General features: G+C 46.7%; 1 protein-coding gene across 1 annotated transcript; it reads left to right on the forward strand.

The window, feature by feature from the left end:
* The first annotated feature begins 553 nt into the window (after positions 1-553).
* On the forward strand, positions 554-10,911 carry KNSTRN (kinetochore localized astrin (SPAG5) binding protein). Its single transcript, XM_034994598.1, has 9 exons — positions 554-762; positions 951-1,045; positions 3,633-3,762; positions 4,821-4,868; positions 6,235-6,340; positions 6,571-6,664; positions 8,567-8,628; positions 9,359-9,433; positions 10,146-10,911. Exons 1-9 carry the CDS (start codon positions 554-556, stop codon positions 10,275-10,277), a joined length of 951 nt encoding a protein of 316 aa, XP_034850489.1. The 3' UTR covers positions 10,278-10,911.
* The last annotated feature ends 7,571 nt before the right edge of the window (positions 10,912-18,482 follow it).

An 18,482-nucleotide genomic window follows, 5' to 3' on the forward strand; every position in this document is an offset into this window, starting at 1 on the left:
GCCCCCATCTGTCCTCTTAGAAGAATGGTCTGGCACACAGCAGGTGCTCAATAAACATTTATTAAGTAAAATGAATGAGTGCCTTAAGTGCTTGAGAACCCTGCCCTGTTCTCTAGGAGTAACTCTGAATCTCTGCTTAAAATCTGGGTGTGGGGGCACCTGGCTGGTTCAGTTGGTAGAGGATGGGACTCCTGATCTCTCCGTTGTGAGTCCAAGCCCCTCGTTTGTCCTAGGTGAGGTCGTATTTCCGCCCACAGATCCTTTTTAAACCTCACCTGCTACTCTCCACCCTACCCATCCAAATACTCTTACGCTCTTGCCAATCAGGCATCATGCAAAATCCCTAACAATCACGGACCAAATAAAGAAGATTGTGACAGACTCTAACGATGACCGCGTTTGTGTCTCAAGCCCGAAATACGACGCTGGCGGCTCATAGCTCCTTTCAGGCAGGCAAAGTGCACCACTCCCCTCCCCCGCCCATACCTGGGGCCTCTGACACCCAAAGCCTAGAAGCTCAGGCACTGGGCTCAGCTCTGACCTGCCGTACAGCATGGCAGCCCCTAAAGGCGTGGCCCACAGCCCTGCTATCCGTACAACATGGCCGCCTACAGAGCGCGAACCGCTCCCCCTCCCGTCCAATCACCGGAAGTTTCCATTTGAAAGCCGGGCGGCATACCCGGTCGCTGGTGCGGCAGTTGCCGAGGAGCCTCCTTTGAACCAGGGCAACGAGGGCTGCGGGCAGGAGCTGCAGGAGCCTGGGTTCGACTCTCCCGGGGCGAGGGACGGGGCTGGATGTCGGGGGCGCGCGGGAGGGGCTGGGAATGGAGAATTTTCTTTCTCCAGACTTCTTCCCCGGGCCGGGACAGGCCAGGTCGCGCTCTCCGGGGACCCTCCACCTACACGGGCCCCCAGACCCGTCACGGTAACGTTCACCTTGCACCTTCCAGGGCCCAGCCGTGCCGCCTCGTTACGATGACCAGCGTGGTTAAGACAGTATACGCTCTGCAACCCCCCGCTGTGCAAAGCGGCGGCCTGCCGGCAGGTAGGTATCCACACAGCCCTACGGACCGGCGGGGCTGGTCAGACCGAGGAGTAAGAGGGCACAGATCAGTGGCCAGGAAAGGGGGGCGCGGGCAGGGGAAGGGCAATTCATCGGCTCTGACAACCTGCTACCTCGCCTAGAACTGGGCTGTCTAGGTTTATGATGGGAGTTGGGGCAAGGGCCCTGTGGTAGGATTTTAGACCTGCCCTCCCCCATTCCTCTTCCCAAACCTAATCATGCTGCATTCACTAATTAGATTTAAGTTGCTTATTGTTTCACAGTATTATTTCCTTAAGCTAGGAATCCCCCCCCTTTCTTTTAGATTTTATTTATTTACTTATTTGACAGGGAGAGAGAAAGAGAGAGAGAGCACAAGCAGGGGGAGGTGCAGAGGGAGAGGGAGAAGCAGGCTCTCCATTGAGCAGGGAGCCCGATGTGGGACTGTATCCCAGGACCCTGGGATCATCATGACCTGAGCTGAAGGCAGACACTTAACAGACTGAGCCACCCAGGCGCCCCAGGAATCCCTTTTTAAACAATTGCCAGTTTGATTTCCAGATCTGGGATATCTGGAGGGACCGGGTTTGTTGTCAGGGAGAAGGGAGGAGAGTCATTTGAGAAGTGTGATTCTTAGAGGGAGGCACTAGAGTTCACACTATGTCTAATTCACATTTGTTTCTGCACTGTTTCTCTTATATAGTAAGTTCTCAATAAATTGTTGGGTGAAGTGAGAGAGAGGGGTCAGGCCCAGCCAGAGTTTTCCATAACCTTGGGAGAAGAAATAGGATTAAAAGCAATTTTTGATTGCTTTGCCATTTTGCTTCGTGTTACTGGGCTTGTGGTTGAAAGTCATCTACGCTCTGCAGTTGTCAAGTTGCCTAATTTCTAGAGCAGGGCACAAAATAAGCTTCAAAAATCAGAACCTGTGGTGGGAGATTTTGAAGTAGCTATCTAAGACTCCTTCCCAGGGGACGCTGTGCAGCTGGTTGATGAGCAGTAGCTGGATTGATCTGTGAAGTAAACAGGCTTTTCTCCAAAGGCTTAAAGGGGTTTTTTGTTTGTCTTACCTGGCCTCAAAACACCTAAATGGTAATCTGGCATCAGCAGGACCTAGGAGTTGGGGCTGGGGGGGGAGGTGCACGCCCCTTGCACTGCCTTTGCCTTGGAGAGCAGTGCCCTCTCCTTGGGTGGAGAGTGACTGGCTCTCCCCAGCCAAGTTGGAAGTTTTTATCTCAGCATTCTATTCCTGTCCCAGCTTTATGATCATATATAACCTCAATAGTTTAACATTTTAAGGCTATCTCTAGGTTTTTTGCCTACATAACATATACATGTAAAAAAGAATCCAAAGTTAGAAAACATTATGCAGTGAAGAACAAGTCTCTTTCCCTTCCTTGACCAGCCATCCAATTCCCCTCCTTAGCAAATCTCATTTTTTTTTTAAGATTTTATTTATTTATTTAGGGAGGGGGGAAGAAGCACACCCCCTGCTGAGCAGAGAGCCTGTCTCGGGGCTTAACTGACTGAGCCACCCAGGTGCCTTGTGTCTCTCATTTCAAGAAGACAGTCTTTGTTAAGTGCTGCTAAATTTTTCCTACAATGCAGTCCTTAGGCTCTAGCAGGTGCAGATTAAGAACTGATTCCAGTCAATGAAGAGAGTTAATTTTGTGATCAAAATTTATTAACACCTTTTCACCTGGGGGTAGATGTATTACTGTGTATAACTTACTAATACTTGAAAGAGGAGGTACATATGTTCCCCTAAGGTTACCTTTTACTTCAGACAGAGACCTGGGGCACCTGGCTGGCTCACTTGGTAAAGCATGTGACTCTTGAGCTCAGGATTGTGAGTTCAAGCCCCACGTAGGGCATGGAGCCTACTTTAAAAAAATAAATAAAAATTAATAAAGAGATAACAACAACTATGCAACGGTTGAAAGAGAACCTCGCAGCAGTTTGAGCTTAGCCTTGGGAGAACGGGCAGAGGGCAGAGGAGCTTTGCAAGGTGGTCGGCTTCCACTGGTCCTGGAGGAAGGCTCTAACTGTGGGCTGCCCTGCGGACCACCACACTACCTGTCATTTCGCTCTTCGCTTGTATCAACATCCACTTTCACACCCGTACCCTCTGGCCGTTCAGTTTGCCCTATCATCAGGCTTTTGGCGATCCTCAAATACATTGCACTGTCACCTTCAAAGGATTTTGGTTTCCATCCCCAATTAGTCTAGAAGTCGGATTCTTCTGAATTAATCTTTGCAAATTGAGATGGTCCAGAATGAAAATACAGGGCTCTGGGGACGCCTGGGTGGCTCAGTCGTTAAGCGTCTGCCTTCGGCTCAGGTCATGATCCCAGGGTCCTGGGATAAAACCCCGCATCGGGCTCCCTGCTCAGTGGGAAGCCTGCTTCTCCCTCTCCCACTCCCCCTTCTTGTATTCCCTCTCTCACTGTCTCTCTCTGTCAAATAAATAAATAAATAAAATATTAAAAAAAAAAATACAGGGCTCTGACAACCTGGAACAGAGCTGTTACAGAGTTGCAGCTGTTGGGTCACAATGCTTGAGGTTTCACCCGCTTGTCTTCCTTTGCAGACACACAAACTCGAGCCACTTCTAAGAGCCTATTACCCGTTAAGTCCAAAGAAGCGGATGTTTCCAGACTTCATTCAGGAGGTTCAGAGAATGATGTTACAAAAATCACCAAACCGAGACGAGAGAATAGGTGAGTCCGATCATTGGTATCCGATGAGAACATCTTTTTTTTTTAATTTTTATTTTATTATGCTAATCACCATACATTACATCATTAGTTTTTGATGTAGTGTTCCATGATTGTTTGCGTATAACACCCAGTGCTCCATGCAATACGCCGATGAGAACATCTTGCTAGAAATTGCTCAGGATCAAGATTCTGTGTTGAGCAGTTCTGAAGAGGCCCAGCAAGGGTTAGGTTAAGAGGTACTTTGTTCTCTCACCACTTGCTCCGAGTGTGCAAACAGCAGTACCAGGCCAAACACCGCCCCAGGTGGTGGTCAGAGTGGGTGGGGCTGATTGTTAGCCGAGGTGCTGGTCTGAGCATAGTCCCGCCCAGGGTGGTGTGTGTGTGTTTCCCTGTGCTCAGTTCCCACAGAAGCCAGCTTGACATGAGGTAGCCACACCATTTTGAGCAGCCGCAGGTCTGTCGGAATACTGAGGTGGGTCAGGAGAGGAGCCCATTCCCTATTCATAAGCCTTTTCCAATAGTCTAGGCTGAAACAAAAGTGCACGGGCCCTCAGAGCTTCTGAAGCTGTTTGCATTGTATGTAGTCTCTGGTTTTTTCCTCAGAAAACCAGGCTCTTTTTTTTTTAAATACACATATATATTTTTAAAGATTTTATTTATTTATTTGACAGAGAGAGACACAGCGAGAGAGGGAACCCAAGCAGGGGGAGTGGGAGAGGGAGAAGCGGGCCTCCCGCCGAGCAGGGAGCCCAATGCGGTGCTCGATCCCGGGACTCCGGGATCATGACCTGAGCTGAAGGCAGACGCTTAATGACTGAGCCACCCAGGCGCCCCAGAAAACTAGGCTCTTTGTTCTGCCTTGTTCACAACACACAGAATAGCAATGCTACCGGTCTCTGATTTCTTTGTTGTTGTTTTTTTAACTGAGGTCTATTAACACACAATGTTATATTAGTTTCAGGTGTACAACATAATGCTTAGCTATTTGTATATAGTGCAAAATGATCACCACAATAAGACGAGCGAACATCCTGATTTCTTTGTTTTTGCTTCTCTAGGCAGGTAAAAGCTGCAGATGCTGCCATGAGGAAGAACATCAGAAAGAGGTGAGCATCAGGGTAAGCGAAAGTTGGCCACCATTTTAAGGTGGTGGATCTCAGTCCTGGTTGTGCCTCAGAATCACTCGTGGGTTTGTTTAGTGTCTGACAGCCTGGGTGCCACCCCAGAAATCTGAGTGGAATTTCCAGGGGTGAGGCACAGCCTGGTTTGAGAACCACTGGCAGGGCAAGGATCTGCAATGCTCCCATCTTGAGAACCAGACAAGAGCTTTCTGGGCTCCATGCCAGGCCCACTGCTGATTGGAAATCAAACCCAGCTATAGCCCATCGATAGGAGGGTGAGCCTTCAGGATAGGAGGCACTGCGTGTGGTTAATGACTTCGAGATGGTGGTGGTAGAAATCCTGGGGAAGGATCCATCTCTCTGTTAGAGGCTGGCTTGGATGTTTTGCTTCTGAAGACAGAAATAATACAAACTGGAAAGTTTATAGAAATAGGTCCTAATTCCAAGTCTATTATTTGGGCATGTGTTAGAAGTTCTGAAGATAGGGGCCCTGGCTGGCCCAGTTGGTAGAGCATGCAACTCTTTTTTTTTTTTTTTCTTTGATTTATTTATTTATTTATTTTAGAGAGAGTGTGTGCAAGCTGGGGAGGGGCACAAGGAGAGGGAGAGAGACTCAAGCAGACTCCCCACTGAGTGTGGAACCCCAACATGGGGCTTGATCTCATGACTCTGAGCGGAAATCAGGAGTCAGACACTTAATTGACTGAGCCACCCAGACGCCCCAAGCATGCAGCTCTTAATCTCGGGGCTGCAAGTTCGAGACCCACTTTGGGTGTAGAGATGACTTAAAAAATAAAAATAAAAATAAAAAAGTTCTGGGGCGCCTGGGTGGCTCAGTCGTTAAGCATCTGCCTTTGGCTCAGGTCGTGATCCCAGGGTCCTGGGATCGAGCCCCGCATCGGGCTCCCTGCTCAGCGGGAAGCCTGCTTCTCCCTCTCCCACTCCCCCTGCTTGTGTTCCCTCTCTCGCTGTCTCTCTCTCTGTCAAATAAATAAATAAAATCTTAAAAAAAAGTTCTGAAGATAAAATACTATTCAAGAAGGACTCTGAGGCCACTGAAAAGAAGTGATGATACTGGCTGTTATTAAGTATTTACTATGTGTCAGTAGCTGGGCCAAGAATTCTACATGTATTCTCTCCCTTTATTTTTCACAATAATTATATTATGAGATGTGGGTATTATCCTAATTCTAGAAATGAGGAAACAAAGCCCCAAAGAGGTTATGTAACTTACTGAGCATCATATACCACTATGTAATGACCCCAAGATTTGAACCCCTGTTCATATGACTCTATAGCCCGTTTTCTTAACACCTCCACCTCTTCAGCTGAGCACCAATTATCATTACAGTTACAAACCGCTGAGTAAGCAGAAATCAGAGGAAGAGCTCAAGGATAAGAACCAGCTCTTAGAGGCCATCAACAAGCAGCTGCACCAGAAGTTGACTGAAACTCAGGTAGGAGACCCGCCAGACCTCTGTCGTCACTGCACTAGGCAATGTGTGGACTCCTAAGGGATGGTCCCTGGGGGAGGAGAAGCTTGTAATGCCCGGGGGCCTGAGGCGAGGAAGAGAAGACATCAGGCTTGTGCTTGTGGTACCATTAGAGCAGGGACGAGAGAGACCCCCCGCCCCCCCCACATCCACACAGGGGAACGGGCCTGATCTGTGTCATGGCACCTCCATAGGGAGAACTGAAGGACCTGACCCAAAAGGTGGAGCTGCTGGAGAAGTTCCAAGACAACTGCTTGGCAGTTTTGGAGAGCAAGGGCCTCAACCCAGGTAAGAGACAGTACATGGTTGCCTTCAGAGGAGTCCGTGCACGTGCCCCTTCGTGGGGGGGGATTGTGGACTGTGTGTCAAGAGTCCAGCATAGCATCAGCCAGCCCATTCAGTGTGGGGTTGCTTAGCAAAGCAATAAAGATTGGGAGGATCCTTTCTTTCTTTCTTTCTCTCTCTCTCTCTCTCTCCCTCCCTTCCTTCCTCCCTCCCTTCCTTCCTTCCTTCCTTTCTTTTTCAAGATTTTTTTATTTTTAAGTAATCTCTACACCCAACATGGGGCTCGAACTCACAACCCCGAGATCAAGAGTCACATGCTCTACAGACTGAGCCAGCCACGTGCCCTGGAGGAGCTTTTCTGTGTTCCCTTGTGGTGTTGACTTTAACCAACAGAATTTCAGATGGTTGTGGAGAGAGGATTATCTCCTATCTGAACACTTTTATGCCATTCATTTGGTACCAACAATTATGACCTTGCAAATAGACCAGAAGTATTTTATTTCTTTTAAGGCAAATAACAAACTTTCCCAGGTGGGAAAAGACCGAGGTGATACTGTTTCAAGGGCTCCTAAACCCGGCTCATCAGCAGAATCTCAATGGTTAAATGTGATTTCTGTTCTGACCCTGTCCCTAGAGAGCAGAGTCTGTAGCAAGGAGGGGAGTAAAAGAAGGTATTGCCCAAAGACTGTACAAGAGCTTCAGACTGAGTTGAGGAGCCTGAGAATACCCAGTGAAGGAGCCCAGGCTTCTTTGAATTCGGGAACACTGACTCTGAATGCTGCTGATTAACCTGTGCATTTTAGGATATATTCTTTATAGTCACCATATATGTTTTTGTATGATTTTAATTTATAATGCACATGTACTACTTTTACCAAAAATAATAACTTTTAAGCCCAAAAAGCTTTAAAAAATAGTTTTTTGTGGGGCACCTGGGTGGTTCAGTCAGTTAAGCGTCAGACTCTTGATTTTGGCTCAGGTCATGATCTCACGGTCATGGGATCCAGTCCTCTGTCAGGCTCTGCGCTCAGTGGGGAGTTGGCTTGAGATTCTCTCTCTCTCCCTCTCCCCCTGCCCCTCACCTCACTCCACACTCACGCGTGCTCGCTCTCCTCTCTAAAATAAACAAATCTTGGGCACCTGGGTGGCTCAGTCGTTAAGCGTCTGCCTTCGGCTCAGGTTATGATCCCAGGGTGCTGGGATCGAGCCCCACATTGGGCTCCCTGCTCCACAGGAAGCCTGCTTCTCCCTCTCCTATTCCCCCTGCTTATGTTCCCTCTCTTGCTGTGTCTCTCTGTCAAATAAAGAAATAAAATCTTTAAAAAAATAAATAAATAAAAAAAAATAAACAATCTTTAAAAAATTTTTTTTCAAATAAAAATAATTTTTGGGGGCACCTGGGTGGCTCAGTTGGTTAAGCGACTGCCTTCGGCTCAGGTCATGATCCTGGAGTCCCGGGATCGAGTCCCGCATCAGGCTCCCTGCTCGGCAGGGAGTCTGCTTCTCCCTCTAACCCTCCCCCCTCTCATGTACTCTCTCTCTCATTCTCGCTCTCTCAAATAAATAAATTAATCTTTAAAAAAAAATAAAAACAAAAATAATTTTTTGTATTATAAACAAAACAAAAAAATCCAACCGATACATTTCCTTTGGACAAATTTTCTGCTAAGCTGAAGAGAAAGCAGAATGAACTTTTAACCATATCTAAAGCTAGAGAGGAGGGAGGTAAAATAAAGCTCTGAGGCTAGGTGTGGGTGGCCCTGCCAAGGTGAAAACTCAGGAGAAACTCAGGGACCAGGCTCTTCGAGAAGTTTCCCTCATGAATATTCCTGTCTGTGGAGGGGTTTTTAGTTTTTGTTTTAGGTGCAGTTCCCTAAGCAAGGCTGACTTTGTCATTTGTGTCAGTTTTAGGCAGTGAGACCCTGGCATCACAGCGGGAATCCGCCACAGATCACACGGACTCTATGGTGAGGGCATGGGTGTGAGTGGGTGAGGGCCAAGTGCTCAGCAAACCCCAGGAAGCCGCCTTTGTTTTCCATGATAGTGGAAGAGAACAGTGGATGTGTACTCAAAATAGCATATTTTACTTGGAAGGCAACTTTGTGCTTACAGATGTGAGTGAGTCGGAGTTGAAAATATGCTACTTTAAGGCACATGTTACAATGGACCTGTATAGAGAACTTTCTGGTTTCTCTATTCTCCGCTTGACCATATTTCTCCCCTTGTCTGTTTACCGAGAACTGTATGAAAGAAAGGTCCAGCCTGAATTAAATTTGGCTTCTCTTTGGTTCCCTCCCCAAAGTAGGAAGGTAGTTGTTTGGGATTAAGTCTTTGAGCTTCTATACCCTCTTCCCCGGAAGTTGTCATCTTAGAATCCTAGAATGCTAGCTGTGGAAGCCTTCCTCCACCCCCAGGCTAGTAGTCACCTCTGATGGCTACTCTGTTTTGTCCACATTGCCAGTGTAATGTAGAGCACATGGAAGTGGGGTGATCTATCCATCCTGTGGACTGTGTTCCTCCAGGGGTGCCCAGGAGAGGGCCTGGCCCATGGGGGATGCTCAGTAAATGCCTGAATGAACGGAAGGGTTGTTAGCAATCAACTAATCAACTTTCATTTTATATGAAGAGATTAGTTTATATGAAGAAAGTTTTCACATATCAGTGAAGATTTGTTACTACATTGTACTTTCCTCTTAGTTGCTGTTAGAAACTTTGCAAGATGAGCTGAAGTTCTTTAACGAAACGGCCAAAAAGCAGATGGAGGAGTTACAGGTGAGAGGCAGGCACCATGCAGCAGGATTACCATTTCCTGCCACAGTGGGTGGGGCTCTGGAGGACTCTTTCTTATTTATCAATTTATTTCTTTTTAATAAACTGCTTTGTAATAATAGATTTATAGGAAAGTTGCAAAGATAAATACAGGGAATTTAGTGCCCTTAATATGAACATCATAGATTATCATAGTATATTTGTCAAAATTAAAAAACCAACATTGATGCATTACTATTCACTAAATTGCAAGACCGCTTGATTTCACCATTTTTTTTCAACTGATGTTCTATTCCAAAGACTCAGAAGTGTTCACATCTACAGGGTTTGAGGCAATGTGCAAAACACTAGGTTGTTCAATGTAAGAGGTGTGACAGCTATGCTTTGGAAACTTGATATCTCGAGGAAACTGTAATAAGAAACCCGGATTCTTGAGTCTGGACTGCTTTGGATTGCTTGGAAGAATCAGGGGACAGTACACTGAATCCTAGAGGATTTCAAGGCTCCAGTTTAGAGATAAGAGTCTGTAGTAGAGAGAAACCATTCCTAAAACCAGCACAGATACACGGATCTAAGATAAAATATCACGTGTCAGTATTCCAGTGGTCTTCCTCAAGGGAAGAGAAGCATAATGTCCTGAGATGGTATTGCCTTTCATGTGAATCAAAGTTTTGTACGTGTTCATTTCTTTCTTTTTGAATGTCTTTCCACGCAGGCCTTAAAAGTCAAGTTGAAGATGAAAGAAGAAGAGAGGGCCCGGTTCCTAGAACAGCAGACTTTATGTAACAGTCAAGTAAATGATTTTACAGCAGCCCTGGAGGAAATGGAGCAGCTATTAGAAATGTGATAAAAAGCAAGTAACCAGATGGCTCCCACAGGGGAAGCCACTCAGGACATCTACTTCTTGGCCAAGACCTTCTAGGACTCACCATCCCCAGAATGGAGACATTTGCTGCAGTAGGATTAAGGACAGTCTATGCTAGAATGGCGCTTCCTCCTTCAGGCAAGCGAATGCCACCCTCAGACTGGTGGGTTCCCCCGAACCTCACACACACATAATCGAGGCCGACAAGGGGGGGAGGTGCAAAAGCTTGATCGACCTGCTAGGCAACAAAGCAGCAGGCCATTAGAATCAGGAGACCAAACCAGCCACAGCCAGAGGATCCCAAAGGTCACATTCAGATGTGTAGGAAGAAAACCTTAATTATGCATTTGGAGTGCAGAGGTTCCATGGGAGACATCAGTGGGAAGTGATCCTATCCCCTTCTAACTTGGAACACATTCCTCTCATCCTGGTTGGGCTCTAGACCTCACTGTAAGTTAATGAACGTGAAGTTATTGAAATGGCTTAATAAATGGGGTGAGGGTATAGATAGCAATAACACCTACCTGAAATAATACACCTTGGAGCTTTTAGTCTAAATCACTTCTTTTATTTTTTACTAAGTGCTACTTTTAAAATAAATATTTCTGTGACTATCCAGGCTATAACACTGAGAAATGAAAAGAAACCTTTTAACTGAAGTACGTCCACCGAATACTCTTGACCTAATTCAGTGAACAAGTTCAAGACTCCAATGTAACCCAGAATATTTGTCTTCCACTTCAGTGCTCTGTGGCTAGCCCTGCTGTGTTCCAGGAGCGGTAGCTGGTCTTCTGAGGGTGTCCCCTGTTTGTGGCGGTGGGTGCCTGACTCCATCCCCCAGCTGTGTATCACTGGCTGCCTGTGCCCTGCCTGTATTCCTGAGCCTGCTTATCTACTGCTCTTTGCACAGCCAATCCTAGGCCTGGCCCCGTGGCTCCCTAGGTAGCCGAGGTCAGTGGTAGGCTTCCCCCCGGGTTTACCAAAGGCACAGCTCTATTTCATTTCTTAGTTGATCTAGGCAGGCTTTGGCTCTGGCTCTCTTCCATGTTTTTCTGCATCTCCCAATTTCTTCACCAACCTCCCCCCTCCCCTCTTGATACCACCCAGTCAGGCCAAGGAACACCCCCACCCTAACTTTCAGGGCTGTTTCTTTGCCTTCCACACAGATATTCACACAGTTGGTTATGTCCCAAAAATTAGGAGGGGGTAAACCCAGTTACATAACTCTCACCCGTGAGAAGAGCTGAATATTTTCTTCTACCCATTTTCAGCATGTTTATACTTTAAAAGATTATTTACCCAAATGAATTTGTAATTGGCATTTCTGCCCCCCCCCCCCAAAAAAGTTCTACTTCCTTCTTGGCAGGAGAGGGGGAGAACTCAGCTGTGGGATCCTCACCTCCTTGTCAGGCCTCCCTAGTTAACACCTGGGAATGTAACTCTCAATGCCTGTGACTCCTCTCGCCCAGTGCCGAAACCCTGGTGGCTGGTGGCCTGGGCTCCCGAGGGGCCTTCCCCTCACGGTTCTCTGTAGCACCAGCCGGCACTGGTGCCCCTCTGCCTTTTCTCTTGATTCCTCCAACCTCTGTTGCTCCATCTGCCTTTTGTACGTGTGGAGGTGTGGGCGCTTCATCTGTTCTGGAGGCTGGACGAACCCATGTTAGAGAAACTCAGCAAATAGTGACCTGTGCCCTCCACTTCGCCAGATGCTCTAGGAAGCTTTAATGTAGCATGGCATTCTTAACCTCAAAGATGCTTGCAATCTCTTCGGTAAAACTTACACGTGCAGGTGACATATAAGTGAAATCGCCAACAGCAACACCTTACTAATTGTGGGCTGTGCGGCATAGCTGTGCGCTCTAGTAGTTCACTATGGGCTACTTTGGTTGCGGAGGGCTTGATGAAGGACGTAGACCGGAGACTGAAGGAAGAGTAACGGTTGGAGAGGCTAGCTGGAAAGTGGAGGACCTTGCAGGGCGGTGAGCCCGTGGAGGTTTGGGGAGAGGAGCAAGCTCAGGTCATGGTAGCCCCACGTCCTTTCCCCACACCTTGCCCTCTGCATCTCTTCCGCCGGGCTCTTCCCGAGTTACAGCCTGTGTGGTAAACTGATCACCTAGTAAATAAAAGGTTTCTCTGAGTCTGTGAACTGCTCTAGCAAATGATAAACCCAAGAAGGCGGGGGTGCCACTGGAAGCTCCAGGGGGAAAATAAAATCATGAACTGCTGAAGGAAAGAATAGAGAGCTGAGATGAGTCTTGGGGAAGTGAGTTGGGGAACTGGGCTTGTTCAGAGATTCAAGGTGAGGGGATTATGTCTGACACTTAATTGAGCACTTATACTCTGCCAGATACACATAACTCCTTGCTGCACTTCTCAGGTAATCCTCATTACCATCTCAAGGTAAGCACTATTACCTCTTTTTACAGCTGTGGAAATAACGCTCAGAGATGTTAGTTAGGTTGATTTACCCAAGATCAAACAACAAGCAAATATTGGAGAAAGATTTGAGCCAGGGAAGAATGGGGCAGGAGGTACTTGGTGTTAGTAGAAGTCTTGATCCTTTGGGGCGCCTGGGTGGCTCAGTCGTTAAGCGTCTGCCTTCGGCTCGGGTCATGATCCCAGGGTGCTGGGATCGAGCCCTGCATCGGGCTCCCTGCTCAGTGGGAAGCCTGCTTCTCTCTCCCCCACTCCCCCTGCTTGTGTTCCCTCTCTAGCTGTCTCTCTCTCTGTCAAATAAATAAAATCTTTAAAAAAAAAAAAAAAAAGGAGTCTTGATCCTTGAATGCCAGGCTAAGAAGTGTGGATTTTTATCATCTAGGCCAGAGGTTTCCAAATTCTCAGTTCAAGATGCCCCTAGTTAATGTCCTAGTAATATTTATGACACCCAAAGAAGTATCAGTAGTTCTATTTTAAGTGATCAGATCTAACAACTTAGTAGGTATTTGAAAAAATATTTTTATTTCATTTTTAAATAACTACAATTATTCGCTAGTGGAATTGTCCACACAAAATGAACAAACTTTTTAGAATCGCTAAAAGTAAGGGGGGGCACCTGGGTGGCTCAGCAGGTTAAGCTGCCAGCTAAGGTCATGATCTCAGGGTTGTGGGATCAAGTTTTGCCTTGGGCTGCGTGCTCAGCGTAATCTGCTTGTCCCTCTCCTTCCCCATCTGTGCCTCCACCACCTCACACCGTCTCCGCTAAAAAAAGTAAGGAGTTTTATTAGGGCCCAAGTTAGGACAGCTGTCTGGGGAAACATGCTCTTCACAAGGAAGACAGTGCTCCGGAAAATGAACAGGTTTGTTTGTTTTTTAAAGATTTTATTTATTAGAGAGCGAGCGAGAGAGAAACAGCATGAGAGGGGAGAGGGTCAGAGGGAGAAACAGGCTCCCCACTGAGCCAAGAGCCCAATGTGGGGCTTGATCCCAGGACTCCGGGATCATGGCCTGCGCCGAAGGCAGTCGCTTAACCAGTTGAGCCACCCAGGCGCCCTAAAGATTTTTTATTTATTCATTAGAGAGACAGAGCATGAGAGCACGGGCAGGGGAAGGGGGGACGGTCAGAGCAAGAGGGAGAAACAAACTCCCCATTGAGCAGGGAGCCAACTTGGGGTTCCATACCAGGACCCCAGGATCACGACCTGATCTGAAGGCAGTTGCTTAACTGGCTGAGCCACCCAGGCACCCCAAGAATGAACAGTTTTTATGGTGTTATCCTTTTTTATGTCTTATAAAAGCTCAAAAGATTACTTTTTTAAAGATTTATTTGAGGGGGGCTAGGGGGGCAGAGGGAGAGTGAGAATCTCCAGCAGACTCCCCTCCCCTCGGAGCCCGAGGCAGGGCACAATCCCACGACCCTGAGATCATGACCTGAGTGAAAATCAAGAGTCAGATGCTTAACCAACTGAGCCACCCGGGCGCCCCTCTTTTGTTGTTGTCGTTTTTTAAGATTTTATTTATTTATTTATTTATTTTTAAGATTTTATTTATTTATTTGAGAGAGAATGAGAGAGAGCACATGAGAGGGGAGGGTCAGAGGGAGAAGCAGACTCCCTGCTGAGCAGGGAGCCCAATGCGGGACTCGACCCCGGGACTCCAGGATCATGACCTGAGCTGAAGGCAGTCGCTTAGCCAACTGAGCCACCCAGGCGCCCTAAGATTTTATTTTTAAGTAATCTCTACACCCAACGTGGGGCTCAAACTCACACTGCCCAGATCAAGGTCACATGCTCCACTGACTGAGCCAGCCAGGCGCTCCCACAGTCAAATTTCTGAGTTTGCACTGTCTGTCCTCTTCCGCTTTCAATCTGGCTTAAAGACAAAAACAGTCCTATGAGATACCTAAAGTACCTGAGTACCTGAGGTACTCTCCTTCACAGAGACAGAATGTAGAATAGAGGTTACCAGGGGCTGGGAGGGGCAAGGGCAGGGGAATTACGGTTTGATGGGTACACAGTTTGTTTGGCATGATGACAAAATTCTGAAAATGGATAGTGGTGATGATAACGGCATAGCACTGTGCATATACTTAAGCCACCGAATTGTACGCTTAAATATAGTTAAAATGGCAAATTGTTATGTATATTTTACTTTTTGAAGAAAATGTATTGAGGCGTCACGAAGTATACTAACCTTAAATGTACATGTCAGTAAAGTACTGCCCCCCTCCATTCTGACAGAAAATCACCATCTATGGGTATTGTCTTTTCTTGAACTTTATATAAATGGATTTGCCCATCTCATCAGTGTAAAATGTATTGGCATAAATTGCTCAAAATTCCCCCGTCTTTTTTCTATCTATAGGACCTGAAGGCTGACTTCTTTTTCATTCTTGGTATGAGCAGTTTGCAATTTCTTTTTTTTTTTTTGATCAATCTTGTTAGTGGCTTATCAATTTTATGTTGATTTTTCTCTATTGTACTTCTCTAGTTCATAATTTCTATTCATATTCATTTCCCTCTATATTTGGGATTTTAATTTACTGTTCTTTTTCTGCTTTCTTAAAATAGGAATAATTTCATTTTAGTTTTTCTTTTTGCCAGTATATGCCTTAAAACTATAAATTTCCCTCTATTAAGGGGCTTAGCAAAAGTGACTCCATTTAGGGGGCGCCTGGGTGGCTCAGTCGTTAAGCATCTGCCTTCGGCTCAGATCATTGTCCCAGAGTCCTGGGATCAGGCCCCACATCGAGCCCCACATCAAGCCCTGCATCAAGCCCCACAAAGGGCTCGCTGCTCTGTGGGAAGCCTGCTTCTCCCTCTCCCTCTCCCCTTGCTTGTGTTCCCTCTCTCACTGTGTCTCTGTCAAATAAATAATATCTTTAAAAAAAAAAAAAGTGACTCCATTCAGGATCTATTGTTTCATTTTAACATCTCTAAGGGCTAGATAGCTGCATCCCACTGGTTTTCCTTTGTCATATTTGCATTATGTTTCCATTCAAAATATTTTCAAATGATTTTATCTTACCTATGGCTAATCTGGCCTTTTTTCTCATTACTCTACCAAAATAATTTTTACTAAGGTCACCAATGACTTGCCTGTGGGCAAATCTGTTTTCAGTCTTTGTTTTGACTTTCAAAGTAGCTGAGGACACTATTAACTACCTCCTTGGAGTTTGGGATCTTGGCTCTCACTGTGTTGGTGGCCTGAAGTCTTGGGGAGAGACATTCTACCCCTTTGGTTGAGCTGTGGCCCTCGAAAACAGGGTGAGGTAGGGGCCAAGACCCTGCTTGGGGTCTAGAAGGAGAACCTTTATTTGGGGTTTGGAGGGGAAACCTGTTCTCCACTTAGGGGAGACTCATCATATGTGGGGTGACAGCATTTCAGTCTGGACAAGCTCACAAAGCCTGGCTTTTGTCTTAGCTGTGTTTCAGACCTTGGACTAATGGGTTGCTGTTAAGAAGAAACAGAAATCATTGTCACCAAGTATGCTATCTCCTTTATTCCTCATTAAAAAACAAAATTCAACAGAGTAAACCTGAAGATCTAATTGGCTTTATTAAATCAATTCATGAATCAGGCAGCATCCCACCTAGCAAGTAGAGGGGAGCTGCAAGGAGTTGTTGGAAATATAAGGTTTTTGTAGGAAGGAAGATGGGGCAAGGAAGTCACTAGCGAAAGAAAAGTTTGTTCCAGGCAAGGTCATCTTTCTTTAGGGGGGAAGGTATGGATTACTTATTTGGTGGGGGTGGGGGGGAATGAGAGGACCCATGTGACAGATTACCTAATTGGTGCTGACCAGAAAATTCCAAATTGATTGGTTTAAAATTCTACTCTGGGAGAAACTGAAACTGCAAATAAGTTTTGATTTGCTGTCCTGGGGGCAAGTGACTCCACCTTGGGCCTATGGCTTCCTTTTTAGGCACTCCTAACAGCCTTGCTGTGGGTGATATTGGTGGTACCATTTTCATTTTCATTTCATGCAGCACTTCATCCCCGGACCCAGGGCACTTAACACCTGAAATGAAATGGTGGGCCAATGCGAAGGAGGAGGAAAATAGCGAAGGGGGCTAGAGACTTAATTTTATCGGCTCTCCTCTTTCCCGGTTAAAAAACAGAAAATTCAACTGAGTCCATTTTAAAAGATCTAATTGGCTTTATTAAACAGTTCATGACTCCGGCAGCATCCCATCTAGCAAATAGAAAGGAGCTCCATCGAGGTGCAGAAAAGGAAAGGTTTTTAAACGTAGCAAAAGAATAGAAAAAGGAAATAGGCAAAGGATTGTTTCAGGTAAGGTCTATCCTAAGGGGAACACAAGGGGGTACTATAAATTTCCCAGTGCTGATAGGAAATTCCCATGTCGAGTGGTTAGAGGTTACATTCCTGGGGCGGTGAAAACTACAGTTAGGTAGTTAAGTCTTGGTTTACTGATTCCGAGCCTTAAGTGGCTCCACTATGGCTCGGTGGCTTTCTTTCTTTCTTTTTTTAATTTTATTTATTTATTTGAGAGAGAGAATGAGGTAGAGAGCATGAGAGGGGGGAGGGTCAGAGAGAGAGGCAGACTCCCTGCTTAGCAGGAAGCCCGACGTGGGACTCGATCCCGCGACTCCAGGATCATGACAGGAGCCAAAGGCAGTCGCTTAACCAACTGAGCCACCCAGGCGCTCTCGGTGGCTTTCTTTTTAATACTCGTAACACACTACTTTCCCTTTTCTATATCTTCACACCACCCCCCAACCCTGTTTTTAAAAAGTCCTGATGTTCTTCTTGTACATTAAATAATTTGGAAGACAGCAACTCTTTCGCATAGAACTCCAAAATCACTACACCCTGTTACATGATAAAGCAAGTTTTACTGGTTTCTAACAGTGTGCACACCAGAGCCAGCGCCACTTACCCAATCTTAGATATCCCAGATTTGCTTTAACAATTTATTTCCAGGGACGCCTGGGTGGCTCAGTCGTTAAGCGTCTGCCTTCGGCTCGGGTCGTGATCCCAGCGTCCTGGGCTCCAGCCCCGCATCGGGCTCCCTGCTCAGCGGGAAGCCTGCTTCTCCCTCTCCCACTCCCCCTGCTTGTGTTCCTTCTCTCGCTTCGTCTCTGTCAAATAAATAAAATTTAAAAGAAAAAACAAAACAAAACAAAAAAACAATTTATTTCCAAGCACTGGGCATCTTTTTCCCCAGACTGTTTTAACACTTCCTCTCCCGCAGAGATAGACTTCTGTAGTCAGAGGCTGCTACTTTTTTTTTTTTTAAGATTTTATTTATTTATTTATTTGAGAGAGAGAGAGAGAGAGAAACAGCACGAGAGGGGAGAGGGTCAGAGGGAGAAGCAGGCTCCCTGCTGGGCCGGGAGCCCGATGTGGGACTCGATCCCGGGACTCCAGGACCATGACCTGAGCCGAAGGCAGTCGCTTAACCAACTGAGCCACCCAGGCGCCCCCAGAGGCTGCTACTTTAACGCAGGGGAGATACCATTCCTCGATTCCGAAGACGCCTTTTTCGCTCTCCCACTTAATAAAGTCTCCGCTTAGGACTGACTCCCGCAAAGCGAGTTCAGCCCCACCGCCCCTATCGCGGGGGAGCCCGGGGAGTCAAGCCGTCACCGCTGATTGGCTCGCGTGGTGACCAAGGGCAGCGCGGCCTTCAGCCGGTCGCGGAGGGTGATAGGCTGCTGGAGACCCACCCCCTCACCGATTGGGTGGGGGCAGCGAAGCCTGGGATTGGTGGAGCCCAGGGGGCGGGTCGT

Source organism: Mirounga leonina, unplaced genomic scaffold, assembly GCF_011800145.1.
Source record: "Mirounga leonina isolate KUSES-001 unplaced genomic scaffold, KU_Mleo_1.0 Mir_91, whole genome shotgun sequence".
NCBI classification, from domain to species: domain Eukaryota; kingdom Metazoa; phylum Chordata; class Mammalia; order Carnivora; family Phocidae; genus Mirounga; species Mirounga leonina.

What these genes read in the sequence shown, in the direction of transcription:
- KNSTRN (XM_034994598.1), top strand. Translation starts at nt 554, where the DNA reads ATGGCAGCCCCTAAAGGCGTGGCCCACAGCCCTGCTATCCGTACAACA. An exon ending in AAGCGGCGGCCTGCCGGCAG is followed by an intron (nt 1,046 to 3,632) that starts GTAGGTATCCAC and finishes CTTCCTTTGCAG; the next exon opens with ACACACAAACTCGAGCCACT. An exon ending in AGAAGTTGACTGAAACTCAG is followed by an intron (nt 6,341 to 6,570) that starts GTAGGAGACCCG and finishes GCACCTCCATAG; the next exon opens with GGAGAACTGAAGGACCTGAC.